The 19,118-nt window shown below is 37.4% G+C and overlaps 1 protein-coding gene across 3 annotated transcripts in view; it reads right to left on the bottom strand.

The window, feature by feature from the left end:
* LOC138714622 (putative fatty acyl-CoA reductase CG5065) overlaps positions 1-19,118 on the bottom strand; it is a 181,734-nt gene that overhangs the window by 22,234 nt on the left and 140,382 nt on the right. For all 3 annotated transcript variants that reach the window (XM_069846654.1, XM_069846653.1, XM_069846652.1), the window contains exons 2-6: positions 16,456-16,785; positions 11,768-12,016; positions 7,896-8,151; positions 5,242-5,434; positions 2,047-2,286 (exon numbers count right to left, since the gene is read on the bottom strand). In XM_069846654.1, the coding sequence (XP_069702755.1) occupies positions 2,047-2,286; positions 5,242-5,434; positions 7,896-8,151; positions 11,768-12,016; positions 16,456-16,704 (1,187 nt within the window). In that variant the 5' untranslated portion in view covers positions 16,705-16,785. The remainder of the gene's footprint in view (positions 1-2,046; positions 2,287-5,241; positions 5,435-7,895; positions 8,152-11,767; positions 12,017-16,455; positions 16,786-19,118) is intronic.

Below are 19,118 nucleotides of genomic sequence, written 5' to 3'. Positions count from 1 at the left end.
ATAAATTCAGGCTATTCCGAATTAGATGATTCAACGTGTAATGAGGACCTTCCGCGAGTGTTTGCAGCGCAATGCCGATGGAGGCCATTTGCATGATGTTATATATTTAAGAAATAGGATGTTTCAGTGGAGACAATTTTGTAAAACTGGTAAACAGAAATAAAATTTATGTAGTTACACACATTTTAAAATAGTTTTTGTTTTGTATATTTCCCACGGCACATCTTTCGTTACCCAACTTCCACCTTGCGTTTCTTCATTTCCAGCCTGGCAGCTATCATGCAATTTCTTGCGTATAATACAAGACGAAGTGTCACAGCGATAAACGCCAGTTATAAGAAGGCGAAAGAAAGCTTAAAAAAAAAAACAAACAAAACAAAAGCGACCATAATAGTACATTATGCAACGAGCCTATAATGGTAGTAATTAAGACGAGAGTATGTTTATGGAACGAGCGCAAGCGAGTTTCATAATTTTCATACGAGCGTCTTAATTACCGTTATAGGCAAGTTTCATACGACTTTTTATGCTCGACCATATTTCTAACTTGAAATTATTCATAAGTATTCATGTTATTCTTATCTGACTGGGGAGCGGAACTGACCTTGTGCAATATCTCGTAAATTGTGAGATGTGCGCAGACGCGAAAGTATTGATTTTTTCCGAGAAAGAAATGTCATTGACCTTGATATAATCTAGAGAGTAAAATAAACATTAATCTTGATATAACCTTGAAATTGATTTAGACATTGAAAAACGAGATGACAAATTGAATTTATTTGAATATTATTTACAATTAACACTAATTATTAAAGTAACAGAACATAACGTTCTGCGACAGTATTGGATTTCCAGCCTCCGTGGCGTTTCGCTAGTTGTCTTTCGATCGCATATCCGAGAATAATCGATACTTGCAGATGATATAGTTTTGTGAACTTCCGGATCTTACAGACATAGAGACAAAATTCAAAATTCTGCTCTTAAAGCTCTAAATCCACTACATGAATGGAATACATCAAATTTGATGACTCTTAATTTAAGCAAAAGTAACTACCAAATATTTTCACTCGGTAAAAAAGAAAGAGAATTCAATATCCAATACAATGGCCAACAGCTTCCTAGGACTTATGAATCCAAATATCTTGGAGTTATTTTCGATAGTAAGTTAACATGGAGCAACCATTTGAAATACATTTCTGAAAAAGCTCGTAAAAGATTCTCCCTTCTAAAAAGACTAGCAGGAAAGAAATGGGGATGCTCTAGGAATACTTTGAACACTACATACAAAATGTTTATACAGCCAGTGCTGACATACTGCGGAGAAATTTTAATTACTTCACCTTTCATAAACGACATAGAATATGTTTTCATGTTTGATTCCTCTAATAGGGAGGGTAAGTCATTTATATAAATATTGAATAAAGTTGTGCTGAGGACAGCGCCCTGAGGTAGACCTCGATATGTTTGTCTGTAACTAGAAAGTGACTTATTGAATTTAGTGACAATGAATCTTTGACTAAGGAATTCTGATATCCATCTGAACATATTGCTGGAGATACCTAATTTCTGGAGTTTTAGTAATAATTTATTTCTTCAAACAGAGTCATATGCTAACTGAAAGTCAATAAATATTGCCAAGGTATCTTCTTTCTTGTTAAAACTGTCTTTTATTTCTTGGCCGGGGCGTATGACTTGTTCATTGGTAGAGTGTAGTTGTCGAAAGCCGGCTTGTCTTGGTGATAAAAGATTATGGGATTCTAAATACCAAGTTAATCTATTGGAGATCATGGACTCCATGGTTTTTGCTATCATGCCTGGCATTAGAAAACAACAACAACAACAACAACAACAACAACAACAATATATTCCTACAATGGTGTTTTCTGATTGGTGGAACACCTGAACTTTAATGAATAGGCGTACTTTAATGAGGTGCATTAAAGGGCTGCTACCAGGTGTATAATTACTACATTTCGGCATGGTCGAGCATAAAATATTATAATCATCTCCTGGATACCACCTTTACGGCAGAGATGCAGGACTTACATGGGCTTGGCTCCCTGCAGCCTGAGCAGCAAGTCCGCTACGAACGCGGGCAGGATGTGGAAGAGAGACTCGCAGATCTTGTGGACGAAGCGGTTGGTTCGGAAGGTGAAGCCCGGGTACCACATCACGTATCGCGTGGGCGTGTGGCACGCGTGACGGTGCGTCAAGATGCCGAAGTCCCTCCAGCTTATGGGGTTCACAGAGCCCGAAGTACAGTTGTACACGCGCACCGTGTTCGGCCTGGCCAGAGAATACTTACATTTAGGCCTAATTGATACACATTTCATCATTGTCATCACGATCAATCATTATTATCATCACATTTTTCACCTTTATATACAGGGTGTCTAAGAAATAGACCAACAAAATTCTCTGGAATGCTCTTTAATTTAAAATAGCACAAAAGAAAAATTTTAATCTTCTAACTCAAGGTACGGTCACACGTCGCTACTTTTGCAACACTGCAGTACAAAAAACTGCGCAACTCTTGTACTGCGACGTGTGAACAACGGTGCAACCCGAATAGTAGTGGCTGCCGAACCTGCTGCCCGCTACTTTTCCATGCTGCGCGCAGCTTAAAAGTAGCTACGTGTGAACAGGGTTCTCAGGGTTGCAGCCGCAGCATTTTTGATATCGGTTTTGTTGAAACTTTTGCTGCGGTTGCAACCAGTGTTACCACCCAAATGTGCCAATGATACTTTTATTGTTTGGATGTATTTTAATGTTAAATGTGATGAAAATAAATTATTTGTAGCAGTTATTAAATACACAACACAGTCTGAGCAAAATTGCTGACGATATAATTCATTTTTTTTAATTTTCCGTAGCGTAGTTACAAACAGGAGAGTTGCCAACACTGATTACGTGAATATACTGTTGGTTATCTTTTAAGTACCTATATAGGCGTTTTTAAAAGCTTTATAGTAAAAATTATGTGAATTTCTGAATACTAGATACGACAGAAAAGCAAAAAATAGATAAGGAAGCTTTCGCATGAGTTTCTTAATAATGCGAACATAACCACAAAATGTATATTGAGAAGTCAACACGGAGATGGAAACCTGCAGCATGACTGCGGCTGCAAAAGTAGCGCCTTGTGTGTGAACAGACTCGCAACCTCCAGTTGCAACTTTTGCTGCACTCGGGTTGCGCAGCACGAAAAGTAGCGTGCAGCGTGCTACTTTTGGCTTACGTGTGAACACGACACGCAACTTTTGCAGCTGCAGTACAAAAGTTGCGCTGGAAAAGTAGCGACGTGTGACCGTACCTTCATATAGTCCACCACCTGTGGAGTAACGGTCAACGCGTTTGGCCGCGAAACCAGGTCCCGGGTTCGAATCCCAGTCGGGGCAAGTTACCTGGTTGAGGTTTTTTCCGGGGTTTTCCCTCAACCCAATACGAGCAAAGGCTGCGTAACTTTCTGTGCTGGACCCCGGACTCATTTCACCGGCATTATCACCTTCATTTCATTCAGACGCTAAATAACCTGAGATGTTGATAAAGCGTCGTAAAATAATGCAATAAAATAAAAATCTAACTCATATAGGTCTTGAGGTGTGAATTAAATGTGGTTTTTGACTAGGCAGTGTGTTGGTATACATACTTATTGGACATTTATGTACTACCTGGCAAGAAAACTATCAAGTTCTAACTTGCTGCGGAATCAGAGGACAGCTCTCCATACACTGCCTAATCATTCCGAGTTCGGTTGAGTTTGCATAATTTTTCCTTTTATTAAAAGAGTGGAACTCAATTGAACGAAAAGAAACATAACATAGGGAATATCTTTCCTACAAATAACAAATACCATTCCCTTTTTTGGGCTTTAAAGAGATTATGTAACTTTAATTATCTGGTCTAAGCTTTAAGGGTATATGCACGTGAAAGACCACAATTATTATCAGAAAATGCAGGCTCTGAATTTCTAAAATTTTATAAGGAAATGAATTCACAATTGGACAAAATATATATAATTTATTTCAAGAAATAGTCTGCCCAGGCATCCTGGGTTGCCAAAAACACAGAATAACACACATATAAGAATAGTAATGATTACAGTAAGATAGATGAGCCAAATTGAAATGTGAACTAGGAGCTTAAGTTTAAGAAATAATAAATTTGTACATATATATGTAACAATCACACACTAACGAATAGAAAAAGGGGGGGGGGTATTATGATATTCCGTATAAATGACTTTTCAGAATTGCCACAGACCCTTTAATGGTTGAAGTAATTATTTTTGGAATGATGTCATGGATTCCAAATGTTTTGATAGTGTTTACAGTTGATCGTGGGATGGTGCCCCTCGCTCCGATCATTAAATTACAAGGTACCACAACAAAACTTATTAGAACTTATATATCTGATAAAAGTATAAAAAGGTTACTAATAACATTTTTAAGAATTCACTTTTTACTTTAAATTAAATTTTCCAAAATTTGAAAATTTGCACACATACTGTATTATTTCATAACTCCACGACCATTAGAGATAGAATTCTGAAATTTTATACACTGATTTAACATGAATTTATGTAAAAAGATAGACTACAATAATGCCCATTTCTTTGAAAATAGAAAAATTAGGTCACAAAACATTATGTAAATTTTAATATATTTTATATAGGACAAATAAAAAATTAATTGTATTAAAATAAACAACTCTACATGTCTGAGAGTAGTCTACTTTTCAGAAATAAGTGTTTATTACATGCAGGAAAAATATTAAAGATGTCGGAGAGACCATAACAATGTTATGGTTACCAAATGATGTAACTACAGAAAATTTTGTTGTTTGTTTTCATACTCTGCTAAAACTGTTTTGAAAGATATTATTAGTAATCTTTTTTATAATTTTGTCAGATATTTAAGTTCTAATAAGTCTTGTTGTGGTACCGTGTAATTTTTGTCCAATTGTGAGTTCATTTTCTTATAAAATTTTACAAATTTAGAGCCTGCGTTTTCTGATAATATTTGTGATCGCTCAAGTACAAATTCACAGAATGATAACTTGAAAAATATTTGAAATAGAACTATAGAGTTTTCGTTAGCACATTTCTTTAGTCTGTGGGTACTACCACGATTAATTTGTCGGTCTATTTTTAAGACACCTTGTACATGAATAATGAGTCCTTCAGCTCATCCCACCGTCACAGAAAAATAACATATATTTGTAGCCAGAGTGGTGACTCACCTGTAGGTAGCCGTGTGCCAGGCGACACCGATTAAAGTGTTAACTACAAAATCCACAGGGATCAGGTCCATGATCAGTTTCTGATCACAGATGATGCTGCGAATGGTGCCGCGGCCGATCTCCATCATGATCCCTGTGATGCCGCACACGTTGTCCACCCAGCCGGGCACCGGTTCGCGCCAAGCTGCTGTAACTGCACATACACAGATTGGTTGGGCGAGCTTTTCACATTCTGTTCATTTCTATTGTAGCGAGCACGCCAGGAAAAAAAGTATCGATTTTCTTTTGTTTACTAACATTATTATAGGCAGAAATGTGTCTGAGGAAAGAGATTTTATTTCCTTGCATCATTGTAAATGCGACTGAAAAAATATTTTCTTTTGTTGATTTCAGTCTTTGTAAATATGGCAGAGAAAAATGGTTTTCTTTTTGTCCTTGATTTCCATTAATGAAATATGTGCAAGGAAATACATTTTTTAAAGGGGTTTACATTATTGAAAATGAGACTGAGAAATAAGATTTTATTTCTTTGATTTATATATGACTAGAAACATATATTTTTTTTTTATTGAAAATTTCTCACAAGAGATATCTTGTTATCCCGATTTTCAATATTGCAAATGTAACAGGAAAGTCATCTAGAAAATGTAGCCAAGAAAATATTTTATTTCCTTGATTTACATTAATGAAACCAAGACTAGGAAAAGATAATATTTTTTTTATTGAAAATATGACAGACAAATTAATAAATCCATAATATTCTCATAGCTAGCAGTGCATCATAACTGCGGAATCCCGGCTAACAAGTCACTCAGCTGAGTGCGCTCCTAGTAAAGTGGCCACGTTCAATTAGTAGGCTAGCGGTGTCAAAGAGGACGGAAGCTTTGTAGTTTCAATAATTTTAATTATGTCGCGCTGTCCATTGTCGTCAAGTCTTTTGAAGGCCGCTCCAATACTCCACGCGGAGTGTATGGACGGAAGCTTTGTAGTTTCAATAATTTTAATTATGTCGCCCTGTCCATTGTCGTCAAGTCTTTTGAAGCCCTCTCCAATACTCCATGTTATATTAATATATAGCAGCAACAAACAAGACGTGACAACGTCGCATTTTCATTTTATTATCGGTGCATGCAATAAAGACCTACAATCTTAAAAGGAATGCCGCTGCCTAACAATTAAACGAGGCTACTTTTATAATGGCAGTTGACACCAGACATATACGTCAACATATATGCCTAACTTGGAGTCAGGTCACAAAGCGGAACACTGAAGGAGGAGATTTCGATTCGGTGCTGTGGATTGAATTCGGCGTAGCTCAGTGGTCAGAGCGCTTGGTACGTAGAATCAAGGACCCGGGTTCGATCCCCGGCGCCGGAGCGAATTTTTCTCCTCAAATATTAATTGCCAAATTACAGAGATTATTCTGTAGGACAAATTAATAAATCCATAATACAGGATCCCAAGGCATGTGCAAGTGTTTCAATCTCGCTGTGGAATCACCTGCAGCGGTTACTGTCTTGGGATATGCCTGGTATGGCGTTTACTGGAGCCACATTAGCTGTCACCTTGACAGCATCCCTCCACCCAGAGGTTGAAAGACCTTTGTGATGCCTAACCCAGCTATTGGAGTGTAGTCTTCATATACTCCTTTGCCTTTCTGTGGTAGTAAGCACCATTTCTTGTATATTTCCTGGCATAAGATTTTCCGTATTTTACATGGACAGATATTTCCCCTTTTATTCACCATATCGTTAACAGTGATGTTCAAGTGGACAAGTGGCAACTGGGCTACTGAGGATTGAAGATCATCTAATACGCTGATATTGCTGTGTACTGATGTAACATAGAGTACATCGCAAGTCTTCCCCACCACAATCGATAGTGAAAATAGCAGGAAACAGTAAGTAGTAAGTAGTTAACGTGTAGCAATTAGAAATTGAAGACTCGAGTTGAAGTCCCTGTGTTACAGGCAAGTCTTCTTAAAGTAACCTGTTTTTTCTAGGTACCATTTCAGAATTTTCTTATTACACACTTTATTCATTTGTTTATTTTATGTTTAATAATAATAATAATAATAATAATAATAATAATGTTTTATTTTCGCTGGCAGAGTTAAGGCCATAAGGCCTTCTCTTCCACTCAACCAGCCTTAATCAATACAATACATAAATTTAAATTACAAATATTTTCATTACACTCACTTAAAAGGTTCTCCAGCAATAATCTTCACTACACATTTATTTAAATTTAGATAAATCTATAAGGTAAAGTAGTAACTTAATTTATGAGCTAATTTAATTCAATGAATTATAATTAATTTAATATTTGAGATAGCTAGTAAAATGATGAAAATTAATTTAATATAAGCTTACTAGGACTATGTTACAGGGAGAATATATATATATATATATATATATATATATATATATATATATATATATATATATACTGTTTAGACAGTATAACACAACGCTCACTTTCCCAGAACACCAATTAAAATGTCCTACGTAACAGGAAACCATGGCAACATACTCGTAAAAGATAAACGGTTACTGCATATGTGAAACAAGAAATATAAATGATGCAAAGATTAATAAATAAAGCCCCCCCCCCACGTTTATTTCTTGTTTCTTAGTAGAATTTAATGCGCATACCTATGGATGGTCTGACGATGGCCGCTGGTATGTCGTCTGCTTGTTCAGCCACAACCCACTCCGCCATTGCTTTTGTGAGGGTGTACGTGTTAGGGTGCTTGCCCTGCAGGCGCTTAGCTACAACTTCTAACGCGTCGTCGCTCAGTGTGTGGCAGCACTGAATGACTCTCTCCGGGTCTGCAGGTGGAGGGTACACTATTTCTAACACTTCACTCTTGTCTGCGTTTGAGTAGGCTGTCGACACGTGAACAAATGCCTGGAAAATGCAAAAAAATCATTAGAGTTTTTGGAAATATGCATGGATAACGAAGAAACTGTGCATTTTATTGTGAATGTATCTGCAGAACTGAACGATCCTCTGTAAACCGAAATGAGATGAATGAGTATAACTAGTGGTTGAGAATCTTCCTCCAGAGCTGATTAATTCTATAAGAACTATATCAAAATTAAAGATCAGCATCTGGAAGCTGTGTATGTTCCTGCAGAACAAAATTGCTCTGTGACTACTGTAGTAAAATACCTATTGTACCTATCTTTAAGAAGAAGGAAAGACTAAAGGCTGGTTCACAATAAACCGGAAACGGAATCGTAACGAAAACGAAAACGGTAAAATTGTTAAAATGTGTACATTTAAATATGAGCATTCACAATTAACGAAAAGCTTGCCGGAGCCCGGGATCGGGAACGGAGAGTTGGCCAAGTTTCAACTTCGGCGTTCACGTTTCCGATCACAGCCCACTAGATTCATTCTATTGCCATCTAAAAGCTATTTTGTCGTCGTATATTTTGTAGCAAGAAGACCGTGACATAATCTATGCATTATTTTGTTCTGTGCTGTGCATCATGGAGCAAGTTTTATTTGATGAGATTCTAATATTGAGTGTTGAGGAAAATCCTCAAGTTTACGATAAGCGGCGCGCCTCCTATAAAGATGAGAAATAGCTGCATCTTTGAACACCGATCGTAAGTGAATCATATTTTATTACTGTATTGGTTGTATTACACACTACATATTCACGCTTCAATTCAGTAACTACTGTTGTGTTCATTTTTGTTCTATTACAAATGTTTCTTCTCTAATTATTTTACGTCATGGTAGACTTAAAATAGGTTGTGATAATAAAGATGCATGGGCATATTTATAGTACCGTACCTAATGAAATGTTTCAGTTGAAATTTCGAAGTTGGTTAACCTGTGTTTATGTAGGCTGCCTTGTACTCATGAGAGAACGCCATTGATCAATTATACACAAATAACATCAGAATACGTAATATCGACTTTACATATCGTTATTGACATGCATATCGATATGCATAGTCGTCTACGTTCTCGGTTTATTGTGAATGAAAAATTTTCATATTCACGTCCTCTGCTTCTCCTTTTCATTCTGGTTCTCGTTCCCGGTTTATTGTGAACCAGCCTTAACTGTAGTAACTTTCAAGGAATATTACTTTTATTGACGTCATACACAAATTTCGTCCAATATTCTTTTGAGAAGATTAACTCCTTATGTAAATGAAATTATTGGGGATCATCAATGTGGTTTTAGGCGTAATAGATCGACTATTGATCAAATTTTTTGTATTCAACAAATATTGAAGAAAATATAGGACTCGTAGATTTCAAAAAGGCATGTGACTCGGCTAAGAGAGAAGTTTTATATAATATTCGTATTGAATTTGTTATTACCAAGAAACTAGTTCGAATAATTAAAATGTGCCTCGGTGAAACATGCACAAGAGTCCGTATAGGCCAGTTTCTGTCAGATGCTTTTCCAATTCACTGTAGGCTAAAGCAAGGAGATGCACTATCACCTTTACTTTTTAACTTTGCTCTAGAAAATGATAGTAGGAAAACCCAGGAAAACAGAGAGGGTTTGGAATTGGACGGATTACATCAGCTGCTTGTTTATGTGGAAGACGTGAATATGTTAGAAAAAAAAACTACAAACGATTAGAGAAAACACGGGAATTTTATTTGAAGCAAGTAAGGAGATAGGTTTGGAAGTAAACCCTGAGAAAACAAAGTAGTTTCGTGACCAGAACATAGTATGAAATGGAAATACAGTATAAGAGTTGGAAATTTATCCTTTGTAAAGGTGAAAAAATTCAAGTACCTTGGAGCAACAGTAATAAATATAAATGACACTCGATAGAAAATGAAACGCAGAATAAATGTGATAAATGCCTGTTATTATTCTGTTGAGAAGTTTTTATAATCCAGTCTGCTGTCGAAACAGCTGAAAATTAGAATTTATAAAACAGTTATATTACCGGTAGTTCTGTATGGTTGTGAAATTTGGACTCTCACTTTGAGAGAGGAACAGAGGTTACGGGTGTTTGAGAATAATCTGCTTAGGAAGATATCTGGGGCTAAAAGGGATGAAGTTACAGGAAAATAGAGAAGTTACACAACACAGAACTGCACTAATGTATTCTTCACTTAACAAAATTAGGAACATTAAATCCAAACATTTGAGTTGGGCAGGGCATGTAGCACGTATGGTTGAATACAAAAATGCATATAGAGTGTTAGTTGAAAGACCTGAGAGGGAAAGACCTTTGGGGAAGGCAAGACATAGATGGGAGGATAATATTAAAATGGATTATATGATGGTAAAGACTGGATTAATATTACTCAGGATAGGGACCGATGGCGGGCTTATGTGAGGGCGACAATGAATCTGCGGGTTACTTAAAAGCCATAAGTAAGTAAGGAAATAATAAAATGCAGAAACTGTGTGATGAGTTTATGAATGTCTCTGAAGAACAAAATAATTCTCCGGCAGCAACATGAAGTAATAATTGTACTCGGGCATTGTGAATGTTCTACAGAGCTACTTGATTGCAGAGCTTAGTGACTCTTTGATAACTACAAAAATTGAAGGAGTTGTACCTGTAGATTGTGGATGTTCCTGCAGAGCTAAGTGACTCTTTGACACCTATAAAAATTGAAGGAGTTGTATCTGTAAATTGTGGATATTCCTGCAGAGCTAAGTGACTCTTTGACACCTACAAAAATTGAAGGAGTTGTATCCGTAGATTGTGGATATTCCTGCAGAGCTAAGTGACTCTGTGATAGCTATGAAAATGGAAGGAGTTGTACCTGTAGATTGTGATATTCCTGCAGAGCTAAGTGACTCTGTGATAGCTACAAAAATGGAAGGAGTTGTACCTGTAGATTGTGGATATTCCTGCAGAGCTAAGTGACTCTGTGATAGCTACAAAAATGGAAGGAGTTGTACCTGTAGATTGTGGATATTCCTGCAGAGCTAAATTACTCTTTGATAGCTACAAAAATTGAAGGAGTCGTACCTGTAGTTTGTGGATGTTCCTGCAGAGCTAAGTGACTCTTTGACACCTACAAAAATTGAAGGTGTTGTACCTGTAGATTGTGGATATTCCTGCAGAGCTAAATGACTTTGATAGCTATAAAAATGGAAGGAGTTGTACCTGTAGATTGTGGATATTCCTGCAAAGCTAAGTGACTCTTTAATAGCTACAAAAATTGAAGGATTTGTACCTGTAGTTTGTGGATATTCCTGCAGAGCTAAGTGACTCTTTGGAGCTACAAAAGTGGAAGGAGTTGTACCTGTATATTGTGGATATTCCTGCAGAGCTAAGTGACTCTTCGATAGCTACAAAAATGGAAGGAGTTGTACCTGTATATTGTGGATATTCCTGCAGAGCTAAGTGACTCTTTGATAGCTACAAAAATGGAAGGAGTTGTACCTGTAGATTGTGGATATTCCTGCAGAGCTAAGTGACTCTTTGATAGCTACAAAAATGGAAGGAGTTGTACCTGTAGATTGTGGAAATTCCTGCAGAGCTAAGTGACTCTTTGATAGCTACAAAAGTGGAAGGAGTTGTACCTGTAGGTTGTGGATGTCCCTGCAGAGCTCAATGACTCGCTGCGTGCCCAGGGTGTTGAGCGTCACCGCCGACTTGAGGCTCTCGTTGAACCTCACGGTCGCGGCCGAGTGGAACACCACGTTGACTTCGGTCACGATGCGGCGTCTGTCCTCTTCGCCGAGCCCCAGCTCTGCTTCCGACACGTCTCCGTGCACGCTGATGATCTTGCTGAACACCGACGGACATTCTGTTCGTATTCGGTCAAATACCTGAAGCACGTGTCAGGACATGTAATATTTCTGTGAAAAGAACTGGCCACCCTACCTCATTATCTCCTGACTTAGTTGCCTCATGAGCTATGCCTTATTGGTGTCACTTATGAGGTTCAAACCTGTCTTCGAACAGTTGACTAAACAACAGGCAGTCGGTAACTCATGCTTATATGCCAGGGTGGATTTATTTGTAGTAGCTCTCGTCGTCAAAGAGGACTGTTTCCTGATGGCCAAAGTTTAAAGCTCGATGGCAACATGGTGGTGGTAAGCATCCACATGAACTTTGCTTTGGTCATTAAAAACCGTCTATTGTCATAAAGTAAGGCCCGATTGTATAAACCATTTAATCTTAGATCAGAGGTTAAATTGATCCTTGTTTCAGCTGAACTTGGAATTTTGTGTTGTATAAAGTCTAATCTGAGATTAATTTGTCTCAAACTAAAGTCAACTTTGACTGAAGAAATTTCTCCGATTAAGTTAGATGATCCAAGTTCAGCTATTTCTTTTCTGTTTGAAATATACGAGTAACAGATTGTGCAAATAAAATATCCATTATTATTAATATTAATAGATATGTTAGGTACATTGATATATATTCCTTTCAATTTCTTGCCTTAATACACAAACATTCTTATATTTTATAAGGCTCTATCGTGTTCAGCAGTATCAAATAACATAACCTATAATTATATTATGTTTATAACAACCATTAATTATTAATGGATATGATAGGTACATTTATAAATGTTCAATTAACTGTATTACTAAACGAAAATTGTCGTTTTATAAAGCTTTATTATGTTTAGCAGTATCAAACACCATAACATGATAACAACTTGGAGAACAGTCAACCTTCTTCTTATTGTCCGCCATTATTTACATTGCAAAAAAAAAAAAAAACGGTGTCTCCAACAGAGTGTAATATGGAAAGTCGCGAAAAAGTAGTTGTAAAGTCGCTAGATTTCTCATTATCAACAAAGAAAGATTAAATTTTGTCACTATGGGGTGCTAAAAAGGTCACTAAATCCCTATTTAAGCAATATAAAACTTAAAAGAAATTGTTGTTGAAAAAGAGTTAAAATCGCTAGATTGGCAACACTGAACAAACCTGTATAACATGGTCCGCGCATCACGTATTTCACTTGTTTATGCGATGTTGCCAAATCCTTTTCATGTGAACTTAGATTGCATTTGAATCAAGGTAATTTGATCGCAGAAAAGTTTTATACAATAGAAGAAGTGTCTGAACTCGGTTTACTTTTCGATCTTCGATCAAAGTTGATCTTTAGTCAGGGAGTTTTATACAATTGGGCCTAAGACTATTATTATTTATGAATCTTGTTTATATTTAATTTTGTAAACAACGTTGATCAAGAAAAATACGCAAGATGTAGGATACATTGAAGGGAATTATTACGACTGTGGCAAATTCATTGTGAAGTACAAAATATAATTTATCCTGAGCACAGGACAGGTGAGGAGAGCTATGCGTTGTGCATATTGCTCAATACAGCAGGCAAAGGTTTCTTCCAGTATATCTTATCAGTAGGAACATAATTCGAGGGTTTAGTGTGAAACTTACGTAACTACAAAAATTTACATTTATAGGTCTTTACATCAATCGATATTATTCGTTCTTCTATTTGGTAACAAAAAATCGTAACTCAGTTCCAAACAGTCTTGTATATAATACAATTCGTAACGGCAAAACATGATTGTATAGTTCATAAGAAATAAGCGTATTGCCTGTTAAGAACTTTGTTGTCGATAAAACATCGATTGTAGTTACGTTAGTTTCAAGGCCCATTCACAATGAAAATTAAACATAACTATAACATAAACACAGAAGTTTGCCCCCAGTTTACCAAATGGGATCATTCACAATTATTCATATAAACACTGACAATAACATCGGCGTTAGACGTTAACATGAAAGCACACGCTAGTATATACAGTCACGAAGCTCAATAAGTAGGGAATATGCATCCAAAGATAGTTGCTAACCACTAGGATCGCTAGTATCGCTTCATTACAGGCAATGTGAAATAGTACCGGCACAGTCTATTGTTCCTAGTAACCTCAACAACTCAAGCTTCGTGACTGTATATACTAGACTGTGATGAAGGTTTACAAATTCCAAACTTTCATACTCATGTTTACGTGATTTGCAAAGAGTACACAATCGTGGAGCGCTGAAATATATTGTGACAGCGACATGAGATTCGAACTCACGACCAGCGTCCCGCAAGAAAGCAGATCGCGCGGAGCACGGAGGAATGGCGTGCGGCGAAGAGGGGAAAGGTCCAACGCGGCGAGAGAGTGGAGCGAGAGTGCGCGCGCATCTGGTGCTGGTAGAGAGGAGAGGGCTCTGGCTTTTTCTGGAGTGCCATCTCTAGAGACGCGTGGAACCTTCGAGGTTACGTCGCTGTGGTTATAAATTACGGACGCGAAGGAACGACAGCAGTTTTCAGTTGATTAGTCAGCCAGTCAGTGAGAAAGCCAGAGCAAGCAAGCCAGTCTTGTGTACCGGAGTTCGACTCGAGTGTGCGTCCGCATCTGCGTCAGCATCCAAAGGCCTGAGTTCGAGTGCAGTGGATCGCAGTTGGAGGGACCTGAGTTCGAGTGCAGTGGACCGCAGTTAGAGGGACCCGAGTTCGAGTACAGTGAACTGTCTCTGAAGGTCTGTGGTTCGAGATACTGTGAACTCGAGTGACTGAGATAGAAGAACTGTGAACTGAGAACTGATAGTTCTGATTTGTAAATAGTGCTTTGTAAATATTAGTTAAGATTAACAGTTCATTGTTGTGCGTAATGGTCCAAGTAAATTGTCATTGTCGTCGGTGGAGTGCTATAACGAATACTGTGTTGAGTGAAGATCCAATTGTTGACGAGAGCGTTTAAGGTGAATTGTAGAAAGGAATTATTGTTGTGACGAATAAATTACATTGTGTTACTAATAAAATTTACAATATGTCAGAATATGAGGAAATGACGTCGTTGTTATGTTTCTATGGTTACCAAGTATCTTTGCGCTTATGTTTATGTTCCCATCGTGAGTGTTCTTGATTTTACCGTAACGTTTACATTTTTAAGTTAACGCTTACGTTATGTTTAATTTTCATCGTGAATGAGCCTTGCTCTCGAATTATGTTATAGTAAATTTCTATGACGGTTAATGATGAAGCAATTGACTGAATGCAAATAACGTAATTTAGGACGTATATAACGTAACGTATATACTGTGGGGGTCATACTATGGGCATAGTGTTTTCGAGCCACGTGACATTAAAAAAAAATAAATATAACATGAGGGATGAGGGTTTCTTCTGAATTCTCTCCGTTACAACTGTCATTCTACCAGCAGTTACATTTCAGTTTACTTTTCTCTTCATTTCATATTATTAATAACAAATATGGTTTCAGTGTAAGGAATACGAGTTTGGATGATGTCGGATACAGATGACGACAATACTGATGCCCTGTAAAATGCACCGGTCCATGACGATAGACGCTAAAACTCGAAGGATTGCAATTCAGCAGGGCTGACCTATTTAATGAGGTCGAATTTGTATTATAAGTAGGGCTCGGATTTCTATGACGTCATATTTTTATCCTGGTCTCTTTTTATAAAGTTAAATTAAATTAAACACATTGCTAGTTTTCCTGAACACGATTACACGGTGTTTATTGGTCATATAATATATTTTACCATATTTTTGCATCATAATTTGACCAAAAATATAGAAAAAGATATTTTTTCTCGTATTACAAAAATATTTTTTCTCATATTACAACAGTTTAAATAAGTAAATAAATAAGTAAATAAATAAAGAAATAAGTAAAATAAACAAATAAATAAAATAAATAATTAAATAAGTAAATAAATAAATCAATAAAAAAAGAATTAGTCACACAGAAGATAGATCTTGAACATTTTCATCCATCTTTTCTTATATTTTTCTAGGCTGAACTGCCCGCTATAGCCAATACAAGGAGTTAATATTCACAAAAACGATTTTGTAGAATGGTGAATAAAAAAGTAATTTTAGATAATATTTAATTCCTTTTACGTCACATTTCCAGATTTTATGTCATATTTTGGTATTTTAGGGCATAACTGCATGCATGTTTCCACAGTTTTTTGGCCACAGAAATCCGAACCTTAATTATAGGACAGTCTCGATATCTGGTGACCGTTAGGTACATCTGTAAGTCATCTCTTCCGACCTGAAAAGCTATCCGTAGGCTTTCACATACATATCACCCTTTCCTCTTGACATCTCCGGTCTTTGAAGGCTGAACGTAAGGGGTTTCTCACCCATCTCACCCCTCCTTCCTGGGAGTTGCACGCTTACGCATCTAGCTAATTGGTCTACGCATGAAAAAATAGTTCCGTTCGTTGTCTTCATACACACAACACCTTATTAATATCTTACAGGATTTTTGAGGAGCTCCTTATGTCTAGTCTGCACGTCGAGTCCCCGCTTGGGGCGGATGAGAAGGTAGATAGTTCTGAGGTCCGGGCAGGATCGCAGCAGCTTCTCGACGAGGGCCTTGCCCACGAAGCCCGTTGCCCCGGTGACGAGCACGCTGCTGCCGCTGAAGAAGTTCTGGATGGGGCTGTTGGACACGCTGGCGTCCATGTTATCACTACCCCCTGCTTCATTGTTGTTGTTGGTCCCCATATTGACTGACCTTCTTGTGGACAGTTCTAGGTCAAGCCAAACTGGTGTGTGCGCAGGGCATAGGTGTAACTTCACCAACACCTGCAACAAGGAAATGAATGATACAGAAAACAGTTTTATTTCAGCACATTATTGACACTTTTGTTTTCTCTAGCATTTGTCGTGCTAGAGCAGGGCCGGGCATGAGAGCGGCTCCAGTTAGTCGGCCAGAGCTGCTCTCGCTCCGCAAGGCACTTCAATTCCAAGCCAGAGCACAACACAGTTGGAAATTCCATTCTTTAAACCAGGGTTGGCCAACTTAATACCTCTCGGGGGCCAAATTCAATTTAGACAACTTCATCAGGAGCCAGATAATGTCTTATGTTTAGTTTTAGTTTGCGGAAAGAAAAAAATATAAGTTACAACGCATACACTTCATTAAACAAAGGTCAGATAACTGGAAATTTGTCATTACTCATCTCAAAACAGTCACAGTGAAAATTATTTCTCCTTGAGCAGAAACGAGCATAAAAATCTTATGAAATGTAGTAGTTATAGTGCTTTTTTAAATAATTGAAATCTTTGTACACAAGCTGTTTAATGATGATAATGTGGTTTCTGAATATATGGGAAACCAATTATTTAAAATCCACTTATAATTGTGAGGATGCCACTCGAAAAATATGTGACAACACGGCGAATGTCAAGTAATCTATGGTGAACACTAGGTCTAAACTAGCCAAATAAAATTTCACTGTCATCAATTCCATCGACGCAGAAAATCAAAGTTCGTCATCCTTATGTTTTTCATGAACACAATTATGTATGAATAAAGTAGATATTTTTTATTTTAGTAGGTTATTTTACGACGCTTTATCAACATCTAAGGTTATTTAGCGTCTGAATGAGATGAAGGTGATAATGCCGGTGAAATGAGTCCGGGGTCCAGCACCGAAAGTTATCCAGCATTTGCTCATATTGGGTTGAGGGAAAACCCCGGAAAAAAACCTCAACCAGGTAACTTGCCCCGACCGGGAATCGAACCTGGTTTCGCGGCCAGACGCGCTAACCGTAACTCCACAGGTGTGGACTAGAGTAGATATCATGGATCACAATATTTCTGATCTACGTAGCGCTATACGTGCAAAAATGGTACTTACCAATAGTTTTGTGATTATTAGATGTGTGTATGAACAATGCTTGACTTCTCAGTCGATCATATGGAAAGTCTTTGAATGCACTCGCATTCCGCCCCGAAGTAACGCAAGCAATACTTCTGAAGTATGGCACTTCTCCAAAGGATGGAGGACGAGCTCTTTCCCTCGATACCATCAAAGAACATCAGAGGAAGGTTCATTCTGGCCACCTAATTATAGCCCAGCAACAAAGCCGGAGATGCAAGGTTTGTGGCAATAAAACTGTAAAAGTATGTCAGAAATGCAATGTTCCCTGCTTTGCACCAAACCGTCAGTAAAACTGCTTATGCGATGTAGGCCTACTATATTTATTCGGTCTTACTAATAAAAACTCTATATACAGACGTTTAACTGTCTTAGACTTATACAATGAGTAGCTCGTTTATAAGTCGTGTGTAAATTCCTTACTAATAATCACTACATACGTCGCGTATAACAGTACAACTGTTACACAGCCACGTCATAGTTTCGTCATTACTTCGTTACGAAAGATAATAGAATATCTGAGGTTCTCTATTGCATCCGGTAGAGCGATCTAGTGTGGCGTGTTAAGTATCGATAGTACAACTGGCTCTAATCGATTACCATACTATATTTCGGTCAAAGAGTACAAGCTACAGTAATATTATTCTAATTATTCTGTGCTCTTTGGTTTGTTCTTCTTTGGTTACTAGGCAACCATCATCATAAAATGACAGTCGATACGAACAGCTGTTAGAGGTGCGGCCATTTTTTTTTTCTATATGCAACGCTTAAACAAGGGGTTTCATGTATATAACTACTGCAAAGCAATTCCCATTGTATAGTTACAGCCTGTTTATACGTCCATCGCTTCTGCATGGTTTATTAGTAACGTTTTCTGTCTCAACTCTGTATAAGTCTAGTATAAAAACTATACACGGTTTATTAGTAAGACTGATTGTGTATTTCAAATTATGTCATTCTTCCAATGCAAGGTTTCCTTTCAGATTTGTGTAAGTAAAGTATGAAATCGCAACCGCTTGCGAAGAATCTTGCCTTAAAATCAGTGTAGGTACCATTTACGGATTATAGGTTCACTGCGTGGAACTGCACCAAACTTTGTTCGGTAATACCGTTGCACATTAATAACCGACTGGTTCACATGAAAATCAAGCACACAAAAAGCTTTTCTGTCCTCTGTAGCAGCCATTTCGTCTAAAAAATGTTCAAAATTTGTTTATATGCGCTGTTGTGACGCAGTGTTACCAACTATAGTCG

This window comes from Periplaneta americana, chromosome 15, assembly GCF_040183065.1.
Source record: "Periplaneta americana isolate PAMFEO1 chromosome 15, P.americana_PAMFEO1_priV1, whole genome shotgun sequence".
Lineage (NCBI taxonomy): Eukaryota > Metazoa > Arthropoda > Insecta > Blattodea > Blattidae > Periplaneta > Periplaneta americana.
This window is presented reverse-complemented; position numbering and strand designations above follow the sequence as displayed.